At 38.8% G+C, this 24,009-nt stretch overlaps 1 protein-coding gene across 5 annotated transcripts in view; it reads left to right on the forward strand.

Annotated features, from left to right (window-relative positions):
* Nucleotides 1-24,009, forward strand: part of FANCC (FA complementation group C) — a 284,060-nt gene that overhangs the window by 158,952 nt on the left and 101,099 nt on the right. For all 5 annotated transcript variants that reach the window (XM_059412307.1, XM_059412308.1, XM_059412309.1 and 2 more), the window contains 2 exons: nucleotides 22,053-22,166; nucleotides 23,345-23,409. In XM_059412307.1, coding sequence (XP_059268290.1) covers nucleotides 22,053-22,166; nucleotides 23,345-23,409 — 179 coding nt within the window. The remainder of the gene's footprint in view (nucleotides 1-22,052; nucleotides 22,167-23,344; nucleotides 23,410-24,009) is intronic.

A 24,009-nucleotide genomic window follows, 5' to 3' on the forward strand; every position in this document is an offset into this window, starting at 1 on the left:
TTCCACCCACCAGGAAAGCCTCTTTAGATGGCTCCATCAGCTTAAAACATGTGCAGATTTAGACAAAACATTCTGGCCTCTGCCTAGTAGCTCCTCAGGGTTCAGCATCACAGCCAGCAGCAGCAGTAGAAAGTTCTCCTGTATGTGCACCACAGGTTTGCCTCAGGAGTCAGCCCAGCACTTTAAGTACCAGCAAGCCATGCTTCCTGCAGAGACTGTAAGGAGTGTGTACAAAAATAAGCATGATTATAGGGCTGTTCTTTTAGCATGAGGACTAACACAAAGAAAGAGGTCTGTACCCCTGCACTCTGGTTAGCAGTTCCTTTTTTTTTTTTTTTTTAACTATATTTGGCTTTTTAACTTGAAGACTTTGAACCCTGAAGTTTATGAATGGGCTTCAGAGGGTCAGCAAATTCCATGAAATTGTATTAAAATCTTATTGGTATAGATAAGTTTCCTGGAAGGGGGTTCATAACTTTCATCGAATAATTGGAATAGGTTATAGGGGACTTCTGTTTCTAGCTATTGCTTACTCAAAACCCTCTTCCTGAGAAGGAGTAAGTCTGGACGATGTATTAAAAACACACTGAAAGGCATGAAAAAGTCCATAAAACAGTAAAGGTTTACCATGTCAGGATCCAGGGAAGGAGAGAGGCTAAGGGAGGTAAATCCATTGTTTGGGGTTGAAGGTGTCTACCAATTCCAGGGGGACCAAACTTCAAGAAGCAAGGTGCTTTTAACAGCACTGCAGGAGGGTAAGAATTATAGTCTATGTCCTTACCAGTGAGGAAACCCTGGGGAACCCCTCACTGTAGGTTGGGACCCTGAGTGAGTGACCTTAAGAGTAAATTGAAGTGGACAGGCCCTCACAAGGAGTCAGTTTAGTTTCAGATCATCTTAGTTTCTGAAATTAGATTAAGAGGGTCCTGGATTCCTAGTGCTTCAGGTCTAGTAGACGCCTCCTTGGAAGAAGCTATTATTTCTACCAGGAGTGTAGTAAATGTAATATTTGGCACATACAAAAAATAAATAACTAGGCACGCAAAGAGCCATAAAAGCAATAGAGAGCAAAACTGACACATAGGAGTTTTAGATACTAGCATTAAAAGTCTCAGACTTTAAAATACCTATACTAAGTCAATCCATGTACCCTACCATATTAATAGACAGAGGAAGAAAAATCGTATTTTCATATCAGTTGATGCAAAAAAAGCATTTGAGAAGATCTAATTATTCATTTATGACAAAAATTTTTCATTAAGTTAGGAATAAGGGGGAATTACCGTGACTTTAGATAAAGAGCATCTACCAGACACCTACAACTAATAATATCATACTTGATCGTGAAAGATTGAATGCTACCCCTTCTGATCAGAAACAAGGCAAGGGTATCTGTTTACATAGCACTGGGGGTTCTAGCCATTGCTATAAGGCAAGAGAAAGAAATAAAAGGCCTATATTGAAAAGGAAGAAATAAAACTGTCCCTATTTGCAAATAATATAATTGTCTGTGTGGAAAATCACAAAAAAGAAATTGATAAAAAGAATTGATAAGTAAGTTCGGCAGAGTCATCAAATTAAAGACCAACACACAAAAATCAACTATATATCCATATACTAACAACACGTGGAAGCTGAAATTAAAAACAGTATCACTTATAGTTACCCCTAAAGAAAATGAAAACTATAGATACATACTTAACATATGCTTATAACTTTTACCTAGAAGTGATCAAAATGATAAAAATAAAAAGTAATAAAATGCTGATGAAATTAATTTAAAAATACCTAAATCATCAGACATTCATGCATTGAAAGACTCAACATAATAAAGATGTCAGTTATCCTCAAATTGATCTTTAAGTTTAAAGCATTTCCTGTCAAAATCCCAGCAGGGTTTTTTTGTACACATAGACTTAGACTAAAACTTATGTGGAAAGGCCCAGGCCCTAGAATAGGTATAACAATCTTGACAAAGAGGAATAAAGTGGGAATAGTCACTCTATTCAATCTTAAGGCTTACTCTAAGAGCTACAATAATTACATCAGGTGATATGCCTCTAACAAGAGGCATATACACATAGGTGAATGGAACAGGACAGACTCCAGAAACAGCCACACAAATAGGCTCAATTGATTTTTGACAAGTATAGAAGCAATTCAGTGGAGGAATTTCAACAAGTGGTGCTGGTGTACTTGGGCATCAGCCTAAACATTACAGCTTACATAAAAACTAGCTGAAAATGGGTGAGAGACTTCAGTATAAAATGTAAAATTATAAAGCTTCTGGGAAAAAATAAATCTTTAGAAATTAGAGCTAGGTAAAGGGTTCTTAGACTTGATTCCAAAGCGTAGTACATAAAGGAGACAAAAATCTAGGGGGACCTGGGTGGCTAAGTCAGTTGGGCATCTGACTCTTGATCTCAGCTGAGGTCTTGATATTGGAGTTTTTGGTTTGGGCCCCACATTAGACTATATGCTGGACGTGGAGCCTACTTTAAAAAAAAAAAAAAAAAGAACAAAAGTCTTAAAATTCAACAGTGAAAACACAAACAACTCGATTGAAAAATGGGCAAAAGATGTGAATAGACATTTTACAAAAAAGGACATATAGATGGTACATAAGCACATAAAAAGATGGTCAAATCATTAGCCATCAGAAAAATGCCAAAAATAAAATCACAGTGTGACATCAGCACACACCTATGAGAATGGCTCAAATTAAAAATAGAACACTAAATGCTGGTGAGGATGTAGAGTGGTTGGACCGCTTATACATTTCTGATAAGAATGTGGCAGTGTGTCCGTTTTCACACCAAAGGCAAGTGCCTTACTCTCACTCTGATACCAGCTTTGACAATTACATTGACTGTTGACTTCTCGTAGAAGTAATGACAGCTAGAAGACAGTATAATGAGATCTTTAAATGCCAGAGGGTGGGGGTGGGGAAGCTGTCATTCTTTTCAGAATAAGACATTTTCAGACAAAAATTAAGAGAATGTATCACCAGCTGACCCACAGTAAAGGAAATGCTAAAGTTGCTCTTTAAGAAGGAAAATGACCAAAATAATCTTCTCCCGAAAAAATAGAAGAAATTGATCCTGGTTTTATACTCTGCTTGTGCCAGTGAGTTCTAGCCCTGGCTGCACATCAGAATCACTGACGGAAATTTTTAAAATAACCACTATGTCCTTTTTTCAGTAGGTTTGGTGTGTGTCTAATGATACTGGTACCCAGCCTTGGGTGAGAAACAACTAGAACACTGGACTAGAATAATGCAGTGAGGTAGCAGAGTAGTAACTGTAGAATGAGAAGCAAGGGGCATCGTGGCCGAAGCTGAATAACTATCTCTTTCCTTTTCCTGGGCCTCCACCTTTACACTTTGTGTGTCTTAGTTGAAAACTTCCTACAGTTTCTCCTTTTCAAACCAGATTCTGTCCCTGCCACCCATGTAGTCTGTCTCCTTTTCATCTTTTCGGTCCTTTGCTGTCAGGGCCGTTCAGGCACTCGCCACATTGTGACTTCATGTGATAGTTGGCTGTTAGTCTCGGGCTCAGTGTCATCTCTTCGTCCCGTTCGTCATGCACGGTGTTGCCAACCCCATCGTCGTAGAGCATAGATGATGCCACTGCCCTCCTCAGAGACATTGTCATTGCTCTTCACCATCTACAAAATAAAGCTTCAATTTAATAGTTGTTAAAACTTTAAATCAAATTATTTTCCTTCTAAATGCCCTTCAGTTTCATCCTCTTTTGCTTGCAGTAACATCCCTAGTTGTTACCACAGCCTGTAAGATCCTGTGTGATTGGAAGCTTATTTTATCTCCATCCTGTGGCTTACCATTCTACCCCTGCTCACACGGCCTGGCATCACTGGCTTTCTTAGGGTTTCTTCAGCAGCATTCTTTCTTGCCTTTGACCTGAATTTGCTCATCCAAGGCCTGGAATGCTCTTCCTTCCTTTTCCTTCAGGTCTTGGTCATCTGCTGTCTTTAGAGTTGCCTCAGTTCCTTCTCAACAATAAACCCATTCTTTCTTTCCTGCTTTTTCTAGTCACAGCATCCTGATCACATGTCTTATCATTATCGTGTGTTTCTTTATTTACTCATTCCCTCTTCCTCCTCCCCTCACTGGAAGGTAAACTGCGAGTACAGCAGCCTGCACTGGCTTGCTGACTCTTACATCTCCAAAGTGAGGTACACAGTAGGTGGTCAGTAAATATCCACTTATTTTGAACATAGATACACAGTGATAAAGGTTGTAAAAGTTAGCAAAACAACTCTCTGGCAAGAGACTCTTTTTTTTTTTTTTCCATTGGTGTAAACAGTATATGAATTTATCGTTTTTTTGCTGAAATCCTCCTGCCTATTCCCATTCTCACATATAGCATGCATGAATGGAGGTCAGGGAGTGTGGTAGAAAATGAAACTGTTTAGGAAAAGACTGACATCTGAGGGAATACAAGCTGGAAACAGAATTCTATAATTGTGCAAGTTCCAATAACCTTTACCATCTGAGCATAGCACTAGATCTCTGAAATTTCCATAATGAGCTTTACTCTATCTGTTCTAAAATTATTAGTAATAAAAAAATTCAGTCAAATTAACAGTATTTTTTGTTTAAAAGGCATGTCAGAAAGGGTTACAGTCACAACTTAAATTTGTGTTTCATTGTATAGTTTGTTCATACATAAATTCATTTAATAGTCCCCTATAAAAAATATATCTTCATTTTGAAAATGAGAAAGTGACACTCTGAATGTTAAAAAACATTTAGAAAGCTGGCTGGGTTATAAAACCAGGACATAGGTCTGTTTCATTATTGGGTTTCACATCACTGGGGTATTGAGTTTCAGTGAAAGTATCTGTGGCAGAAACTAGAGACTGAACAGACTTGCTTGTCTTTAAATCCTGAAGTAAGTGAAGGTAACTGCTGCCAGGTCAGTGGTCTCAACCATGTGATAGCTACCGAGGGGCTGATCCCATTGTTCCCTGGATCGCCGTTCCATTAGACCAGTCTCATCAGAACTACTACTGCATTCAAAACTCACTGAATTTCTTTTTTTTATTATTTATTTAATTTATTTATTTGAGAGGGAGAGAAAGAAAGAGCACAAGCAGGGGGAGGAACAGAGGGAGAAGCAGACTGTCTGCTGAATAGGCAGCTGGATGTGGGGCTTGGTCCTGGGACTCCACTATCATGACCTGCACTGAAGGCAGATGCTTAATTGAAAGAGCCACTCAGGTGCTCCAATTCACAGAATTTCTCACTGTAATATTGTTTTGCCCCTGAGAGAGGTGCATCCTGACACTCCTTCTTCCTGCCCTATGGAAAGTGGGTCGGGGTCGGGGGGAGGCAAGAATAAAAAGGAGAGCAGATAGGAGGCTGTGACCTTAGGTGAGAGGTCATAGTGGACAGGATCAGAGGGAAGACAGTGGCCCTGGAGAGAAATACACGGGGCAGAGTGTATGTGAGGTATAACTGACGGCTGATTGATCCGATACGGAGGATGAGGAGGAGGGTATGAAGGATAAATTGATGGTAACAGCTAAAATTTGAACTTAACCATGTGGATGGTGACATTTACTCAGACGACAAAAATGAAAACGTGGTTTGGGGAATGTTGGAATAACAGTAGTCTTAGAATTGTAAAATATGAGATCTCTCTTCCACATCCAAAGATACCAAGTAAGCTGGTTGCGTATTTGAATCTGGAGCATAGGAGAAGGAACAGGGTGGGAGCTAGAATTTTGGAATGTGTTGGAGCCACCCAACAAGAGTGAGATGGGCCTCCTAACAGCCCTGGTTCTGATGTGTAGACCAGTGGTCTCACACTGAAACCAAAAGGGCACCTCACCCATATGAAGAGGGTGTGAGAGATTTAAAATGTATATAACGGGGCTCTCTAGGGAGATCAGCACTGGCTCCCCAGCTGTTCCAGAAGTGACTTGAGGGACCTTGAAGAGGAGGAGGCTGGTTTGGCTTTTATGGTAGTTATAGGATGAGCTTGGGCAGGAGTTGTCTTGTGTGGACTGAGCCCTTTGAGGTTTGCACTTCGCACTGGGGCCACAGGAAGGAACACGAAGGCCTTGTCAGCTGTCTTGTCAGTTGTCCAGATGTGGGGCAGAAGGGGGGAAGGGGAGCAGTAGGACTTGAAGCTGTCAGCAAACAGACATGAAAAGAAGATTTAAAGGCTTTATAAAAGACAAGTAATTAACAGTATCTAAAATGATAGACATGGGACGCCTGGGTGGCTCAAGCAGGTTAAAGCCTCTGCCTTTGGCCTAGGTCATGATCCCAGGACCCTGGGATCAAGCCCCGCATCGGGCTCTCTGCTCAGTGCAGAGCCTGCTTCTCTCTCTCTCTCTCTCTGCCTGCCTCTCTGCCTACTTGTGTTCTCTGTCAAATAAATAAATAAAATCTTAAAAAAAAATAAAATAAAATGATAGAACAAAGAAAAGATCTCCTGGAGGTTCACTGAGCTCTGAGGACTCCCAGCACTTGAGGAAGTACCAGCAAATGAGAACTGGATGAGGAGAGAAACTGTAGTACACTATGCTACCAGCTAAGACAGAAAGGTTTCAGGCACATGGAAGCCAGGGACACCATACACCCACCTCTGCGCCCTGCAGCACCACCACATGTGTGGGGCGGGGGAGTGTGTTCTGGAGGCATGCAAAATGGCAGCGCTGGGAGAAGAGTCAACACCTAGGATACCACTGAGGAGGTGAGCAGCATGGGGGTAGAGGTGGGGCCATTGGTTTCATCATGGCCTTGGGATCAGTGACTTGGTAGAGGCAGAAGTGATGTTAGAGAATACTGGGGAGTGAATGCAAGGGGGAAATATTGGAGAAGGCAAGTTTAGAAAGCTTTCTCAGGGAATTGCTAAATGCAGAGCAAAGAAATGGGCAGTAATTAGAAGGAAGGAGGTGTTGGATCAAGAACTTTTTTTTTTTTCAAGTTAGAGATCTCAGAGCATGGTTATAAACTGGTGTGAACAGTCCAATGATGGTGCCAGAGACAACGAGGATCGCTGCTGTAGAGTCCTGGCAAGGAGGGGAGGAGAGGGGGGCAGAGCCCAAGTGGACAACTTCGCTTTATAGGAGCAGAGACACACTTCTTCATCAGAATGGGGGAAAGACTGAAAACGGGGCTGTTCATGTAAGTGAGTTTATGAACTGGTTGGTGATGACATGAGAGAGCTCCTTGCTAATTGCTGTTTTCCTAGCTATAGATGAGATGAGGTCCTCTGCCAGGAGTTGTAGGAAAGGGGCTGTGGTGTGATGAGAGTGGAGGAGATAAGAAATAATTACTCAGAAAGTTGTGGAGCAAATCGACCAGGAAGCATCGGAGAGCCGTGCGGCAATGCCAGGCCCATTCAAGGCTTGTGGTCATGAAGTCCCAGCCAGAGCAGGCAGCTCCTGTGTCTGATGTTCTCACCAGTGTTAGCTGTCTGGGCACTGGGGAAAAGAAGGTAGAGATGGGTTCACAGGATTGGGGTTTCATACGGCAGGCACCACAGCACTTAGGGGTGGGGGTGGCAAGCAGGGAGCTGAGGGTGCTTGCAAAGGAGTGATCGTTTAGGCTTGGCAAGGTAGTTACTAAGCACGTGACCTGCTTACGGTAAATGTAAAGCATACATTTCTAGGTCTGCCTGTCTAGGTCTGCTTTCCCTGTCTTTCTGTATTATGTGATCATAGATATATTTTAGTGCTATTTTTTGAATCATTCATACTGCTGTTTTAGTTCAGGCTTATTTTCCAAAGCCTTTTGATTTTAGTTTTTGGAAAACCAACTGTATCTCCCTGCCCATCCCCCGCCACCCACCCCGGAACTAATGAGTGAGCAAGCAAGAGGTTCTGTAAGCAAAAGTAAAAGTTGCAGACTTTGTTATGATTGGAACTGTGTTTGGAAATTCTGTGAATTGTGTTATGTCAGCATCCTATCCTGCTCATGGAATAGGCTATGTAAACAATGGGTGTTGCACAGTTCTGTGAATGAGCAGCCTTCCTTCTCGCTTACGTACTTAACCACTGCAATTCTCCAGATTTTTGAGTGTTTATTTCATAGTAAAAAGGGCTCTAAAAATACCAGGCCAGTTAGGTTTTTATTGTAGATCATTTCATTTAAACTGCAATGGGACACATAAAGTTTAAGAAGAAAAGAAAAAGCATTGAAGGCAGGATTTTGAAGGAAAAGCTACAGAAGTCTGAGGTAGTTTGTTTTGGCTGTGGATGTGAAAGTGCAAAAGAGATGTGAATAACTTTGTTTCATCTTTTGAGAGAAAGCAATTGGTACATTTAATTGATGTACAAAGGATTTGAATAGCACACCAGAATGTCCAAATACTATGCCAGGCTGAGAATATTGCATATACCAAATTTTATAGTAAAAGAAATTCTCCTGTTGAAGTTGATTTTCAGTATATTCATAATTTCTTATTTACAGTATTATGTTTTAAAATTGTGAAGGCATGTCAGATGATAATTTTGAGTGTTCAGAGTGAAATGAGAAAAGGATTAGGATAGATTAAGCTTTAAGACAAAGACCACAAATCATACAGGGGAAGTTTAATAGTTGGGGTATGAGAGCTGGACTTAAAAACATTATACAGTGGAGCACTGCAGGGAGTAGAAGTTAGTAGGAAACAAAGAGATCATCTGTAGAGAAAATAGACCCAACACTTGATTGTTTCAGCCTACCAGGTAACAACAATCTTAGGGATATAAGTTGTATTGATTATGAAGATTTAAACATATGGACAGGAATAATAAGTACAAAGAAGACTGTTTTGCCTTTCAGTGGGTGGGAATTTTTGCCTTCCAGGAACCCTGACCTTCTTCATTGGGCCTGTTGACTTCCCTGACAGTGTCCTCTCCCCAGAAGCAAAGACAGCTGGAATGGGAAGGAGGGTGTTTTGAAAATGAGGTCATGATAGGAGGGAGGCAGGGGCAAGAGCCAAGGGGAGTTTTTTTAATGGAGAGGACCACATGAACAACATCAGCTTGTTTGCATCCTGGAGCTGTGGCCACAGTGACAACACACTTGCCTTCCTGGGGAGTGCAGCTTGTGTCTCTAATTTGGGAACATTGCAAATATTTAACTTTGATATAAGTGATTTTTAATGTTTTATTTGTAGGCAAACAGATTATGAGACAGAATGCACCAAAGACCTCTTTCTCTCTTCCTAATAAGGGTAACATCTAAACATTTGGCCTGTCGCAAAGAAATTCAGTCAGCTCTTGCACTGAACCAGGAGAATTAACATTTATTTAGCACTTACTGTGAGCCAGATCTCTAGCCGGGTGATTTTCATACAAGATTTCTTTCAGTCCTCCTAGCCTTTAGAGGTATTAATTTCTCCATTTCAGAGATAATTTAGAAACTGAAGCTTAGTGACAGTAAGTGATATTTTCCAGTGAGCAAGAGTTGCCAGTTGAACCTAAGAATGTCTGACTCCCAAGTCCTAGGATGTTTCCACTCCAAAGTATTCTCATTCAGCTTCTCAAGTAACCTTGTACAGGATGATCTAAAGCTTGTTTGGTTTACTGTTATAGTAGATTTTGGACCAGAGAAGGATTAACTCCAGCACAGGTAGGGAAGTGATAGGATGACCGGGGCTTCTCTCTGTCTTGATTTCTTCCCCAGTGGATGGGAGATAAATATACATAGTGTTTGGGCGTGGGCAGGTGCTAGGGTAGTGATCCTTAAACTTCACAATGGGTGCTGGTCCTGCTGGGAAAGCTCCATACCCAGAGAGGTTTTGATTCAGTGGTATGTCTGCATGGTGATAGAACCCAGATGATTCTAGTTGAGGTGCGTGTCTCCACATCACGCCAGGAGAAACACTGAGGTAGATCACCCTGTTTCCACTGGCTCTTCCTTGGTCTCTTCATTCATTTCTCACCTGATCATGAAGATAATAAGCCTAGAGGTGGTAGGCTCACTGTCAGATAAGTATATGCAAGACTGGGGCAGGAGGTGGACCTTGACCGTGATAATGAAGAGAGAGAAGGTTAAAGTAACCCAAACCCAGGAGCAGGGTTACTTGGCTGGCTGTCCTAGTCTCTCCTTACTCAAACTGAGATTGAGCAGAGCAGCTGCCGACGATCAGGGATATGCAGCGAGCCAACACTCTCATGCGTGCGCCTCACTTAGTTTTGTAACAAACATCAATTTTATCACTTAACATTTTATAGAAATGGGAACTAGGGAAGTCTGATACTGTTTAAGAAAAAAATTACCCAAAGATTATATAACTAGAATCAAAGTCTGTTTAATTTTAAAATCCCACAACCTTTTTCTTTCCTTTATTTTTTAAATTACACAAATAATACATAAATATAGTCTCATAAACCAAAAAAATCAAACAATCCGAACATAGGAGGCTTCTCCCAATCCCATACCCCTCCACAGAAGTAATCTCTGGTATCAACAGACTGTTCAGATAGTCCCTGACTTTTAATGGTTCAACTGACAATTTTTTGACTTTGTGATGGTACAAAAGTGATACACATTCAGTAGAAACCATATTTCAGAATTTGAATTTTGATCTCTTCCCAGGCTAAGGATATGTGTATGAATGATCCTCTCACATGATGCTAAGCAGCCCCAGCTCCCATCAGCCAGCAATCACGAGGGTGAAGGACCTGTAACACTGACAACCATTCTGTGCCCACACAGCCATTCTGCGTTTCACTTTCAGTACAGCATTTCATAATTTACATGAGATAGTCAATTTTTATTATAAAATGGGCTTTGCTTCAGGGGATTTTGCCCAACCACAGGGTAATGTAAGTGTTCTGAACGTAGTTAATTAAGGTCGCCCTGGTTAAGCTGTGATGTTGGGTAGATTAGGTAGGGATGTTAAATGCACTTTCAACTTAAAATATTTTCAGCTTGTGATATGCTTATTGGAACATAACCCTATCATAAGTTGTGGAAGATCTATAGATCCTTCTAGTCTTTGCATTTATATATGAAAATACATTAATTTCTTGGTTTCTTTTCATATAAAGGGAATAATGCTGCATGTATTATTCTGTAACTTACTTTCTTCACGTATTACTAACTCCTGTAGTTATTTCCATATCAATTACAGAGTCTTCTTTATATTACCAGTACTCATCTTTGTACCAGAAATAGCAGGGACATGCACAAACTGTAATCCAAACTAATTTTAAAAAGCTGGCATGTGTTTAAACCAGAGCTTCTTAGCTGGGACTGTTTTGCTCTTAAGGGGGTTTGGCAATATCTGGAGAGATTTTTGGTTATAAATTGGGGCAGGGGTTGCTACTGGCATATAGTTGGTAGAGGCCAGGGAAGCACGGGTTAACCCCCCACAACAAAGAATTGTCAGGCCCAAAATGTCAACAGTGCAGAGACTGAGAAAAACCTACTTATCTTAAGGGTATTTCAGCAGCCTCCTAGAGGGCTTGATCGATACATAGCTTCTCTGCGCTAACCTTTACTTAAAAGAGTTTCCAGTAATAAATCCATTTGTTTTAAATGGTAGAATTTAAAGTTTTCTGAGGAAGAAAGCAGTTATGCTCTGGCCTCTTCCCTGATTTGCAATCATATTTGAACTTTTAAACCTCACAGTGTGTGGCTTATGAAAATGGCAAAATAATCAATGACTAGTTATTGAATATTGCACCCTAATTTCTTGAACCATGCTTCCCCAGTAGAAGGGAAGGGTGTTTCTCAACACATTTTATGTGGCTAGTTTCCCTTTGGCTTGAGTAGATACTGATTCTATAAAATTAGAAATCACTTACAGTTTCAATATTAAATTGGAATAAAAGGAACTGTGGTAATTGCAGATTTATTAGACTGAACCTTCCATGCCCAAATAAGACTAATAAGTGAGACTGGTGGAAACAAATTGTTGGGTTCCAGATTGGGAATTGTCATTATTTAGGCTAATTTATTTAGACTGCTATCTTGTGTTGAAGGAAATAATGTATAAGTTCTAAGCTTATGCTGTTTTCATTCCTTAAAGTCTATTTATTACTACTTCACTGAAGTATGCATAATCACAAATATTTGCAATGAAAATGAGGGTTTTTTCCCTCAAAATAATTTTAAATTAAACATGTCTGATTTTTAGAAGGAACATAGTAGAAATAAAACCATATCATTTATTCTTGATTTGGAATGCAGATTAATCTAGTACCTGGTGGTATGCCAGTTACATTTGCAAGCTACATTTTGAAATATTTTTAAATCCTTAATTTATAGAAATAAATACTATTGAGACTTAGAAAATGTTTTTAATTTACAGAGTTCTAAATAACTTTTCAAGCAATTTATATCTTAGTTCTTTTATAGTTTCATGAAGAGTAGTGGGTATGCATTATAACATAACATGAAAACAGTCTTCCTTATAATTTTAGGTATTAAAGATTTCAAATTTTAGAAGAGTTAGCAGTGAAACTACATCATTATAATGGTACTTTTTTGCTGAGAAGTGTCAGTATTATGGGTGCTTCAGACTAACAGGCACAGAATAATTGTGATGGTGTAAAATACTTAATTTGCTTTATCCCACTTTGTCTCTTAGAACCTTCATCCAGAAATAATTTGCAGAATTCGTAGTTCTGCCCCTTGTATATGTATCTCTGACTAACACCTTGTATAGTGTGCCTGCTTTTGAACTTCAGAGTTGGAGTCATGCTGTGTGTTTATTTCTATAATTTTATTATTTGCCTTAACATGTGCTGTGCTTGCTTTTCTATGTACGTCTTAGAAAAGCTTCTGAAGTTCCACCAAAAAAAATCTATTTAGGATTATTAATGGTACTACATTGAGTCTCTATGACAGAGTATTTACACATCTTTATGATACTGAATTTTTCTTGCTGAGGCTACAGTATTTCTCTCCATTTAGGTAGGTCTTTAATATATGTCTTGAAATTTTGTGACATTTATCTTCTTTGTTGTTTTGTCATGTAGTGCCATGCACAGAGCACTGCTGGTCCAGTTTGCTTTATAGAGGGCAACTTTTCTTCTTTTTTGGTGAAGTAATATGTTTAGGCAGTGCTTATATATTGGTCTGTATTCTAGATGGTGTTTGTTGTCAAGGGAAATGATGATTTAAGATTGTGTTTAAGAAAATTAGCCAGTTTTCACTATAGTATCTAATTTAGGAAAATATAAATCACTTTCAGGGATTTAATTGGAAATTTTAACATTAAGTGTAACAAACAGGATAATAACAAAAATGTTTTGCTAGATGTTTATATAAAATGCCATGAGAATATGAAAAAAGAAGTGACTAATTCAGTATTTGGGCACAGGTCTTTTATATGGTAAATGAACCTGGCCAATATTTGAAATGGCATCAGTTCTGTTGGCCAGCAACTGAATAGACTGGATGCTTTTGTACAAGCTTAAGAGAAGATTAAACACATGCTATACCTCAAGGATTAAATTTTTTGGTCAAAAATAAATAAATTAGATTGAATTAGTAAAAGCTTTGTTTTACCATTCAAGTTTGCAGGAAAAAGTTTTTAAAATGTGTACCTATGTGTTACAGTTTTTATTCAAGGATAGTCAAGACAGATTTGTGATTTTCCAGTGCCCCTTTCAGCAGAGATGGTCCCTGCTGCTGTTTCTCCTTGTCCCTTCTGGGTGCTCTCATCCTGTGGTACTTGTAGATTGTCACAAACTTAGTAGCCCCAAAGCAGCATATTATTCAGTGAAACTACATTCACAGTGGTGTGCCAGGTTCCAGTCAGTGTTACCAAATTCAGTAAACCCCTTTGAAGTTAAAGCACTTAAGCAATGTCATGTTTTTTTCCACTCTTCTGTGGGTATTTTATGGGCTGAAACTTAGGAAAGCAAATTGTAAAAAGGAAAATTTATCATTTTCTACTGTAATGAGGTCACAGAGGGATCCTGCAGTAATTATATTGTTCAGTAACTATAAATGAGCAATCCATTCTATTTATTTTTATTCTGCAAGTGTTTATTGAATGCCTAGTGTATGCAAAGCAGAGGGCTAGTTAACAGTTGCTCTAGGGAGTATGAAGGTAGAAAGATCCTTTCTTGGGGAGCCTGTGGCTAATGAGTAGAGGAGGAAAAGGATAACTACAATGTGAGGCAGAACTTGGTAGGCACTGTCAAAGAAATACAGATAGGATACCATGGAGATTTCAGGAGAATCTGATCTCATCCTCTGAGGAACTGGGTCGGGAGTCTTGGAGAAAGAAGATTTTGAAGGATGTGTAATTTTGGCAGTCAGAAATGTGTGGAGGTTGTGGGTTTTCTTAGGAGAAAAAAATGGTCCAGAGGTGGGAACGTGAGGACAGCAGGGCTGGCCAAATTGCAGGGATTCAAGGACCAGGAAAGAGAAGTTTGACCAGGTGGGCTGAGCACCCCCCTCCCCAGGGCAAGGCTGGGAGGGGGTGGCGGCAGGGCTATGCTTTGGCATGCAGCAAAGGCTGAGAGCGGGAGGAGTGACAGGAGCATTTCCCCAGGAGTCTCTGCCCTGCCTACTATGGCCCCTTTCACTCTACTTCTCTCTGCTCCTTCCCTAGTGGTTTTCTCTGTCTGTCCCATCACACAGCCTCTCTCTCTCTCTCTTTCCCTGCCTCCTTCCCCTCACTCTTTCTGTCCGAACCCAGCTGTCAGAATCAGCTCAGAAGTCATCATCTCTGGGAGCATTCTGAAACCCTACAGTTGGAATTAATCATTATTTCCTCTGTTCCCACAGTGATTTTCTTACCCCGTTGTTATAGCACGCACTGCATTCTGTCTTATGTTATGGCTGTTTCCATCTCCATCTCCCTTCCTTGGGCTGTAGGGACTTCTCATCCCAACCACTTAATAGCATGGCTTAAATATACATCACATTCAGTGTGTTTGTTGAATGAATAAAGGATCCTTGTTTACAAACAGTTTTTATTTATATATAAAGAGCTAGATGCAGTAGAGACCAAAGTGTTGGAAATTCTAAAAGACTTAATGATGAGATGAAGAAATTGTTTGGAGAAGCATGAAATATGTGCTCTGTCTCAGTTCAAGAAGATTGACCACAGTTTGGCTCTCCTAGCCTGAGCAGAAACCACAGTCCTTCTTCCACAAGCCAACCCTATGCCAAACCACAGCCTCATTGCTTCAAGTTTCCTAACCCGCCTGTAAATGTGCTGCCTGTTACAAGATGGAGCAGATATAGTGAGGTGAGGACAGAAGAAAACACCTGAAAACAAGGGCAGTGGATTTTCCTCTAATTTATTTTAAATTTCTCTCCTTATGAAACTTCACCTTCATGGTATAAGCAGTTTTAAAATGGCTTTTCAAACATTAGCAGTTCTTAAAACTCCTGCATGAACCAAAATTGGGCTTCACATGTTTTGTACACCGCTGTGTTTGTTCCTACACCCTCCACCCTTAAGGATTTTAGATCGCAAGTCAGGGGGATGTATTTGCATGTTTTCTCTATGTCCTTCAAGTCGGAACCTGCATGTTTACATTCACATCCTTTTTGTGGATGCTGATTTCTGTATTCAGAAACGCTGTTCCTCTTCAGTTCATTAGTAAAACGAGAGGACTGAAATAGAGAATTTCCAAGATTGCTCTGTCAGTATTTACAAAATAATCAATTAGCATATTACAGTAGGAATGAATTTTTGTCCAAGAGTCGGGTGCCCGCAGAATCTTTAATGGTTTTCTGTTTAGACTATTAGTCACAAGGTGGCGGTAAAAAAAATTCTTAGCAAGAAGTGCTTATCAAATTTTAAGTTTACTTTAAAAGAGATATTTTAAAGTCTAGGGTTTGAGGTATCTGTTCTGAAGTTATGTGACCATATCCAGCCTCAGTATGCTGTTTCTGGGGATCTATGCTTATTTTACCAGGGACAAAACTCTTGTGGCCCTCCATAGCAATTCTTACTAGGGAATTATGGGAAAAAACAGACATAAGTTAAAGCATGTAATTTTGTTTTACAAAACATTTTCTGTGATAAAAAGTAAGCCATAAAGAGTCTTATGCTGAAAACCAATCAGATTTGCATTGTTATGACAAAAAACTATTCCTGTTGCCTCATGTAGAGTGGATATAGGGAGGTTCCTTATGTAAGTTTTGGCCATAGAGTAAGTAACCACCTTTGGTAATTGTGGAAACTTTGGAAATACAGATAGTTGAAAGAAGAAATTTTTAATCACTGCTAGAAAAAAAAAAATCTGTATTAACTATTTGTTTTATTTCTTCTCAGCACTGTTTTTCCATACACAATTAAAATCACGTTGAACATACAATTTGCTTGCTTTTTAAATTAATGTTACATAATCTTTTTCTGTGTGATTAAATATCTTTTTCAACATAATTCACACTGTTGCATAGACTATGATGAATTCAACCAATCCAGTGTTGTGTGGGGTACTTGGGTTGCTTCTAGTTTTTCACTGTTATAAGTGATTCTGCTGTGAACCTAAAACTTTCATTAAGATATATTCTTGGAAATTAAATTACTGAGTAAAAGGATATGAACTGTAATGCTTTGGCTATATATATCATCAAGTGACTTCCCAGAAAGGCTTTACAGATTTGTACTCCAGCAGGGACAAAGTGCCCCTCTCACCACATCCTTGCCAACACTGAGTAGTATAGTTCGGGGGTTTTCTTTGTCTGTTTTTGTTTTTTAAACAGGAGGTGGGGCAGGGAACTAATACTTACAGCATTTGATTTTTTAAAAATCAGTTTCTAACCATATCATTTTAGGAATTTAGGCCAGGACAGGTCTGCCAATTAAGTTGTTTTCATTTTTCCAAGACCTTAAATGTTATAGTCAGCTTACATAATGCAAGCATTGTGAATACCATCAAGGGAACTGTTTATGGCTATTTTAAACATTACTCAGGAAGTATTCACAATCCCTAGTCGCACCCTCTGAATCTACTGAATGTCCTAGGTTTTTTTTTTTTCCCTTTTTTTCTTTTTCTCTTTTCTTTTCTTTTTCCTTTCTTTTCTTTTCATCTTTCTTTCTTTCTTTTTTCTTTTTTCTTTTTCTTTTTTTTTAAAGATTTTATTTATTTATTTGACAGAGAGAGGAAGAGAGGCAGGCAGAGAGAGAGGAGGAAGCAGGCTCCCCGCCGAGCAGAGAGCCCGATGCAGGGCTCGATCCCAACACCCTGAGATCATGACCCGAGCTGAAGGCAGCAGCTTAATCCACTGAGCCACCCAGGCGCCCCCCCCCTTTTTTTTTTTTTTTAACTTTCATTGGCTCAGCTGCCAAAGTAACTCACATACTTTTAGGAAACCAGCCTCCATGCATTGGTCCAAGGCCCAGGATGTGAGTGCTTCTGGGAGGCACTGGATTTATAGGGAAAAGCCTTGGCAGGTTTTTCCTTAAGATCTACAATCTTAACCTATCTCTGTTACAGCCTTGAAATTGGTTTCCTTCTATTGTACATACACTATTACTTTTTATACCAACTAAGCTTGTAGTATTTTGTGCTTTAATTCTTTAAGGGTCAATCATGTGAATTATGACAGCAGCCACCTGTTTATAGGTGGTTTAATTGAAACTTGCTTAATTAAATTTTATTAAAAACTTGATTTATGGGACTTTAAGTGAGATACCATACTTAGAGAACTTAGCAAAGTATTTCACACATGGAAAGCATTCCATAAATCTTAGTTGTCTTAATTGTTAGAATCCCCTCAAGAAGTGGCTTTTAACCAGGTCTGGAGGAACAGTCATGGCAGAGGGACTAGAACATCCTAAAGTCCTTAGGGGCCAAAGAGCCTGTAGCCCTGTGTGGCTCCGAATAAGTTAGTGAGGGAAAGTCAGCCCTAGTGGGGTGCTTAGCTTTGGGAATAAGCTTAGGCTTTACCTGGAGACTAATTAAGAGCTAAAGGGTAATAAGTCCAGCAATCAATCACTTTTACATTGTTATGTTAGAAAATGATTCCAGGGATGCCAGGGTGGCTCAGTTGGTTAAGCGGCTGCCTTTGGCTCAGGTCATGATCTCAGGGTCCTGGGATCGAGTCCCACATCAGGCTGCCTACTTAGTGGGGAGCCTGCTTCTCTCTCTGCCTCTGCCTGCCACTCTACCTTCTTGTGTTCTCTCTTTCTCTGACAAATAAATAAAATCTTTTAAAAACCCAAAAAACTGTAAGTTAACAAAAAAAAAAAAATAAAAAAGAAAACTATTCCATCCACCCATGGAGAGTGGTTACAGGGAAGTTCCTTACAAGGTTTGGCCATAAAATAAGTAACCAGCCTTGGGCGCATTATTTAAGCTAAGTGTGTTTTAGTTTCCTCATCTCCAACACAGATTTAATAATATACTCATAGCATAAACTGTGAGTTGTTATTTGTCATATGAACAGCTCTTAGTGCTTTAAATGTTTGTTAAATAGAATGCTGAAAGTCTGATGGCAGAAAGTTAAGCACTTCCGGTACTGCCATCCCTCGGTCTAGCTTACCTCCACCATTGAAAACCCAGACTGCCCCCAGCTCTGAGTTCTTGCCCCAGCCTTTTTCCAGCTTTCTCCCTCCCCGTGTCGGGTCTGGTTTGGGTGCCTCCACATAGATGTGCCTGGCCTGACTGGCCTTTTCTTCATTGGAGCACCTGCATGGCACTTCACATAGTCAGGCCCCAGTTTCCACTTACATGATGTAGGCTTCCTGCTGGGGTGAGCTATGCAGAACTCACTTGTACACACCGCTCCTCAAAGGAGGAGAAACACTCACATCCTGGGCCTTTGAGTTTTTAAAAGATTTTATTTATTTGTCACACTGGCTGTAATTTACCTTCCCTGGCTTTGCCAGTAAGCCTGACCATGACTGCTTACTCTCAGCCAGATTGCACTTGATGGTTGAAACCAATTGGGCTGTCCTCCGTTCCTGTTTGCTTTCTGTTTTTTAAAGGACAGCTTTGAACTGAAAGAAAAAGACAAATAATATGCACATGGCTTCCATCCAGCCTTTTCTTTTTCACTCTGGTAAAAAGCCTCTTAAGTATTTTATTTATTTATTTATTTTATTTTTAAAGATTTTATTAATTTGAGAGAGAGCAGAAGATGAGAGCAGAGGGAGAAGCAGGCTCCCTGCTGAGCAGGGGTCTGATGTGGGGCTTGATGTGTGCATCAATCTAGGATCCTGGGATCATGACCTGAACTGAAGACAGACATTAACCAATGAGCCATCCAGATGCCCTGATCTCTTAAGTATTTTATACCTTATAAGAAGTTTACTTTTAACCATCTATATATCTGTTTTTCTCCCCCATCAGTGACTTGTATTTGTAAAGTCATGTGATAGATGTTGTTGTTGGGTTTTTAAAATATCATCAGTATCTTTTGCTAAGTAGTTAGTAATTTATCAAAGGCACTTTAACTTGCTATAAGTTTTTTTTTTTTTAAGAGAGATTTTATTTATTTATTTGACAGAGATCACAAGTAGGCAGAAAGGCAGGCAGAGAGGAAGGGAAGCAGGCTCCCCGCTGAGCTGAGAGCCCTATGTGGGGCTCGATCCCATGATCTGGGATCATGACCTGAGTCAAAGGCAGAGGCTTTAACCCACTGAGCCATCCAGGCGCCCCTAACTTGCTGTAAATTTTTCCAGTTTGAAAATATTAAATAGGATTGCATGCAGGGACAGCAGTTTTTAACCTGCATGACTTAGTAGTGTTGCCTGGAGTCCTGTTTTAAGAATCATGAGGCAAGTCTGAGCTCACAGGGAGAAAGTACCTGGTCTGCAAGAAAGGGTGCATACCAGATCAGGCTAGAATTCTCCCTGGAAGGAAGGACGGCTGTAGAACTGGTAGGGAAAAGGAGAGATGGCACAGAAGGCCTCCTTGGTGTTTCTAATGCTTGTTAAATGTGATGATGGGTGAAATTTGTCATATTATTTTGTGTCTTTTTGAGTATGTAAAACAGTTCATGATAAAATTGAAATGATGCCATTGACCCTGGGCATTACTGGTAAGTTTGTTGTCCTGGCTTGGTGGGGCCTACCCTTGACTGAGGTAATAACATCCTCTTTCCCTGGATTCAATGGTCCTCCAAGTATTTGTGGACCAAGTGTGGGCCTACCCTTGACTGAGGTAATAACATCCTCTTTCCCTGGATTCAATGGTCCTCCAAGTATTTGTGGACCAAGTGTGTAGACTCATACATTTAGATGCACATAGTTTATTTTATGTCATAATGTGTACTTATAAAATGTAGTGCAGGACTTAAAAAAGAATAAAATGGCTTTTTCCCTGTAAATATACTAAAAACCATGGGATTGTACACTTTAAAGAGTAAATTTTATAGTATATGAATTGTATCTCAGTAAAGCGGCTGTTGAAAAATAGTTCCAAATACAACACTTTTTCAAAAAGTAATTTTTTTCTATTATAGTAATATTACACATACACACATAGGAAACTGGAAAATGTATTGAAATAGAAAAAATATATATACTCATAATAGCACCACCTCAGAGACTGTTAACATTTGGTGATAGTTTCTTTCAATATTTTTCATTTCCATGTATGGATTATTTTTTATATTGATGAGATTGTTGCTGTGTATTAACATTTGTATCTTCCTTTCTTCATTTGACATTGTAATATAACCATTTAAAATACTCTCATGAAATCTTTATAAACATTTTAGTGGTTTACAATGAAGGCTTTATAAATTAATCAGTTCCTGCTGTTAGACATTTTTCACTATGAGAAATAACATTGTAGTGAACATCTCTGAATATAATCCCCATCATCATATTTGGATTTATTTCCTTAAACATGTGCCAGATACATGAAAAGTTATGAATGCTTTTAAAAACCTTTAATATGTATTTTCAAATTGCTCTCTATAAGGCAGGCTTTTACTAACCTATAAGGCACCTTTATTCAGGTTATAACCCCTGGGCAGACTAGCCCTGGCAATCCAAGCTTGGGGTGGGTAGGGAGCCGTGTTACATGCACTCAGACCCTCTGGGGGTGCCTCAGTGTGGTTCAGAGCAGCAGGACGTAGGGATACCCATTTATATTTCAGTGGCTCACACAGAGTACCTGTTTCAGAGAACCCAGATTAGCATTCAGTATTTAGGTCTGTAAAAATCTTTAATTCAGTAAGTGAAAAATAGTATGTTGATGTTTAAATTCACCCTTAGAGTTTATGAGGGTGAACATTTAGAGGTTGTTTCTTGCACATTTGTATTTCCTTTTATGAATTATCTGTTCATACTCATTTTTATGTTCTTAGTGCTATATTTTGCACATTATTTATGATCTGTTATTTGTTAGTAATATTCTTCCTAGATTGTGCTTGTTTTAGATTCTGAAAGCACAAGGTTTTATTTCTGTTTAGAACAACCAATAATTTGCTCTCTTGATTCTCAGTTTACAAAGTTCTTCCCCATTCAGATGCCTGAAAAATACTTATGTTTTCTTCTTATTACTTCATTTTTACATTGATCTCTTTACATTGATGTTTAACATTTCTAATTTTTTTTTCAAATAGCATTCCTGTGTAACACCATTTATTGCATCAGCTTTGCCTAGTAGTTTGTGGTCTGTTTCTTGTCATGTGTTAAATTATTATAGCTACTTTGATAAAAATATTTTGCTGAGTTTAAAAACAATAAATATCACATTCTTTATTTTTAATAAGATTTTATTTATTTATTTGTCAGCACAAACAGTGGGAGCGGCAGAGGGAGAAGCAGACTCTCTGCTGAGCAAGGAGCCTGAAGCGGGACTCGATCCCAGGGCCCCAGTATCATGACAGGAGTCAAGGCAGATGGCTTAACCAACTGAGCCACCCCAGGCACCCCATGATCATAATCTTTATATGGTTAAAGCACTGTTCATTCATGATATATTTTTGCTTCACTGTTAATAATTGTTTAAATTGACCTATTTGTAATGTGATAATTTTAATGGTGACTTATTCTTTATACCATGAATCCATGTGAACTGGGTATTTGGACAAATTACGATTAATCATTTTACAGAGATGAGTGCATTTACGGATGACCTAGACTGCAGGCGTTATAGGTAACAGGCACTTGCACTCACTTTTAATAACTTTGTCTGTTTATGGTTTTCAGGGGTTGTTATCTCATATACTTTCAGCATTCAGATTTGATACTAAAGAAGTTGGTCTTTTTACTCAAGGTCTTGAATTTACACCTGCAGATTACTATCCTGGTTTGCTTAAAAATGTGAGTATTTTTAATTTATTAGTATTGAAATTTTTGTTGCTTAATGTACCAGGGCAAAAAAGGGTAAGAAATACCTCACTCTTCCAGGAAAGATGTTTAACTTTTCTCTGTTTATCTCTTCTTACCTTGGGTGGACTTACAGCCATGTAAGGAAGAAGTGTGAGACGGGAGATTATGAGAAAAACGAAGGAAACCAGGAGAGGTTATTCTAAATCAACCAACCCCTCTTTTCTCTCAACAGATCTCATTTATTCTTTCAAAGATTTTTGGGAGAAGAGATTTCCTTAGCCAGTATAAACACACCCTTTTACTGTTGGACAAATTTTGTATTTAAGATAACCTTAAGGAATTTTACATTAAAGCAAAAAATTCAATGTTTTAAATAGTAATATATATTACAATGTAATTTATATTGTATAGTAATATATATTACAAAGTAATATACATTACAATGTTATAAATAGTAATATATATTCACATCTTAGTATTATAGTTTTGTTTTCTTCTGCCTTGAACTTTGGCCAAATTCAAGAAATTTTAATTTATGATCTTCTAAATACTGTTATAAGATTTTTAATGTTTGTTAACTGTTCTGGTCGTTTAGAAATTTTATACATAAATAGCATTTTAAAAAATTACTAGAACTGGGGCGCCTGGGTGGCTCAGTGGGTTAAGCCGCTGCCTTCGGCTCGGGTCATGATCTCAGGGTCCTGGGATCGAGTCCCACATCGGGCTCTCTGCTCAGCAGGGAGCCTGCTTCTCTTCCTCTCTCTCTGCCTGCCTCTCTGCCTACTTGTGATCTCTCTCTCTGTCAAATAAATAAATAAATCTTTAAAAAAAAAAAAATTACTAGAACTAAATTAGGAAGGAAAAAATAAGTTAATTTCAATGTGGTTTTATTTTTAACAAGTTTGATTTTCTTAGGAAATTAATGATCTGTCTATTGTTTATTTGCTTAAATTGAAATGTGGAATAACAGACATTAAAAATAAAATCCAAGTTATTAGTAAATGGACTTGGCACTGCTTTCTTTTCATTTTGACAAAGTAAAACAAGGAGATGACGGGGAGGGCAGGGGAGGGAATCTCAACGGAAATATCACTCACACCAAGAAAAACAGAACTGATGTAATCCTGTTTCGCAGTATGAGTTAACCTGCAGATGATTTTGTTTTACAGATGGTTTTATCATTAGTGTCTGAACTCCGAGAGAATCATCTTAATGGATTTAACACTCAAAGGCGGTAGGTGTTAAACTAAACATCCCCCTTCTCAAGTTTCAAAATGTATCAGTCTGGTTATGAGAGAAAAATTTTATAATTCTTTGGAAATGCATGTTCATAGTTAGAGTTATATTCTGTGTGGAGAGATTATTTATACATGGCAAATTGGTGAGTTTTATGAAACTTTTTTTAATCACTATTCTTTCAACTTTTAGAGGGCAGTAAATCATGCAGTATCTCTTGTGACCCATTGAGTAAAAAACCCTACATTTACAGTAGAGAACACAAAGGAAAGGCTCAGCTCAGAGTGTGTGTACACTCTGTGTCTTAAAAATACACACACACAAACAGTATTTACAAGGCAACAGGTATTTGATGTGGACATATGACATATTTTAAGAAACATAATACTCCAAAATCTAGACTAAACAAATAGATTCAGACAAATTAAAAGGCAATCAATCACATTACAAAATATTCTTCACTCTGAGAGAATTCAAAGCGTCTTCATTGGTGAGCATTTCAATTTTTTTTTAAGATTGTATTTATTCATTTGAGAGAGTGGGAGCATGAACAAGGAGAGGGGCAGAGGCAGAGGGAAAAGCAGAAGCCCTGCTGAGA

The sequence above is a fragment of the Mustela nigripes genome, chromosome 9 (genome assembly GCF_022355385.1).
Source record: "Mustela nigripes isolate SB6536 chromosome 9, MUSNIG.SB6536, whole genome shotgun sequence".
Taxonomy (NCBI): domain Eukaryota; kingdom Metazoa; phylum Chordata; class Mammalia; order Carnivora; family Mustelidae; genus Mustela; species Mustela nigripes.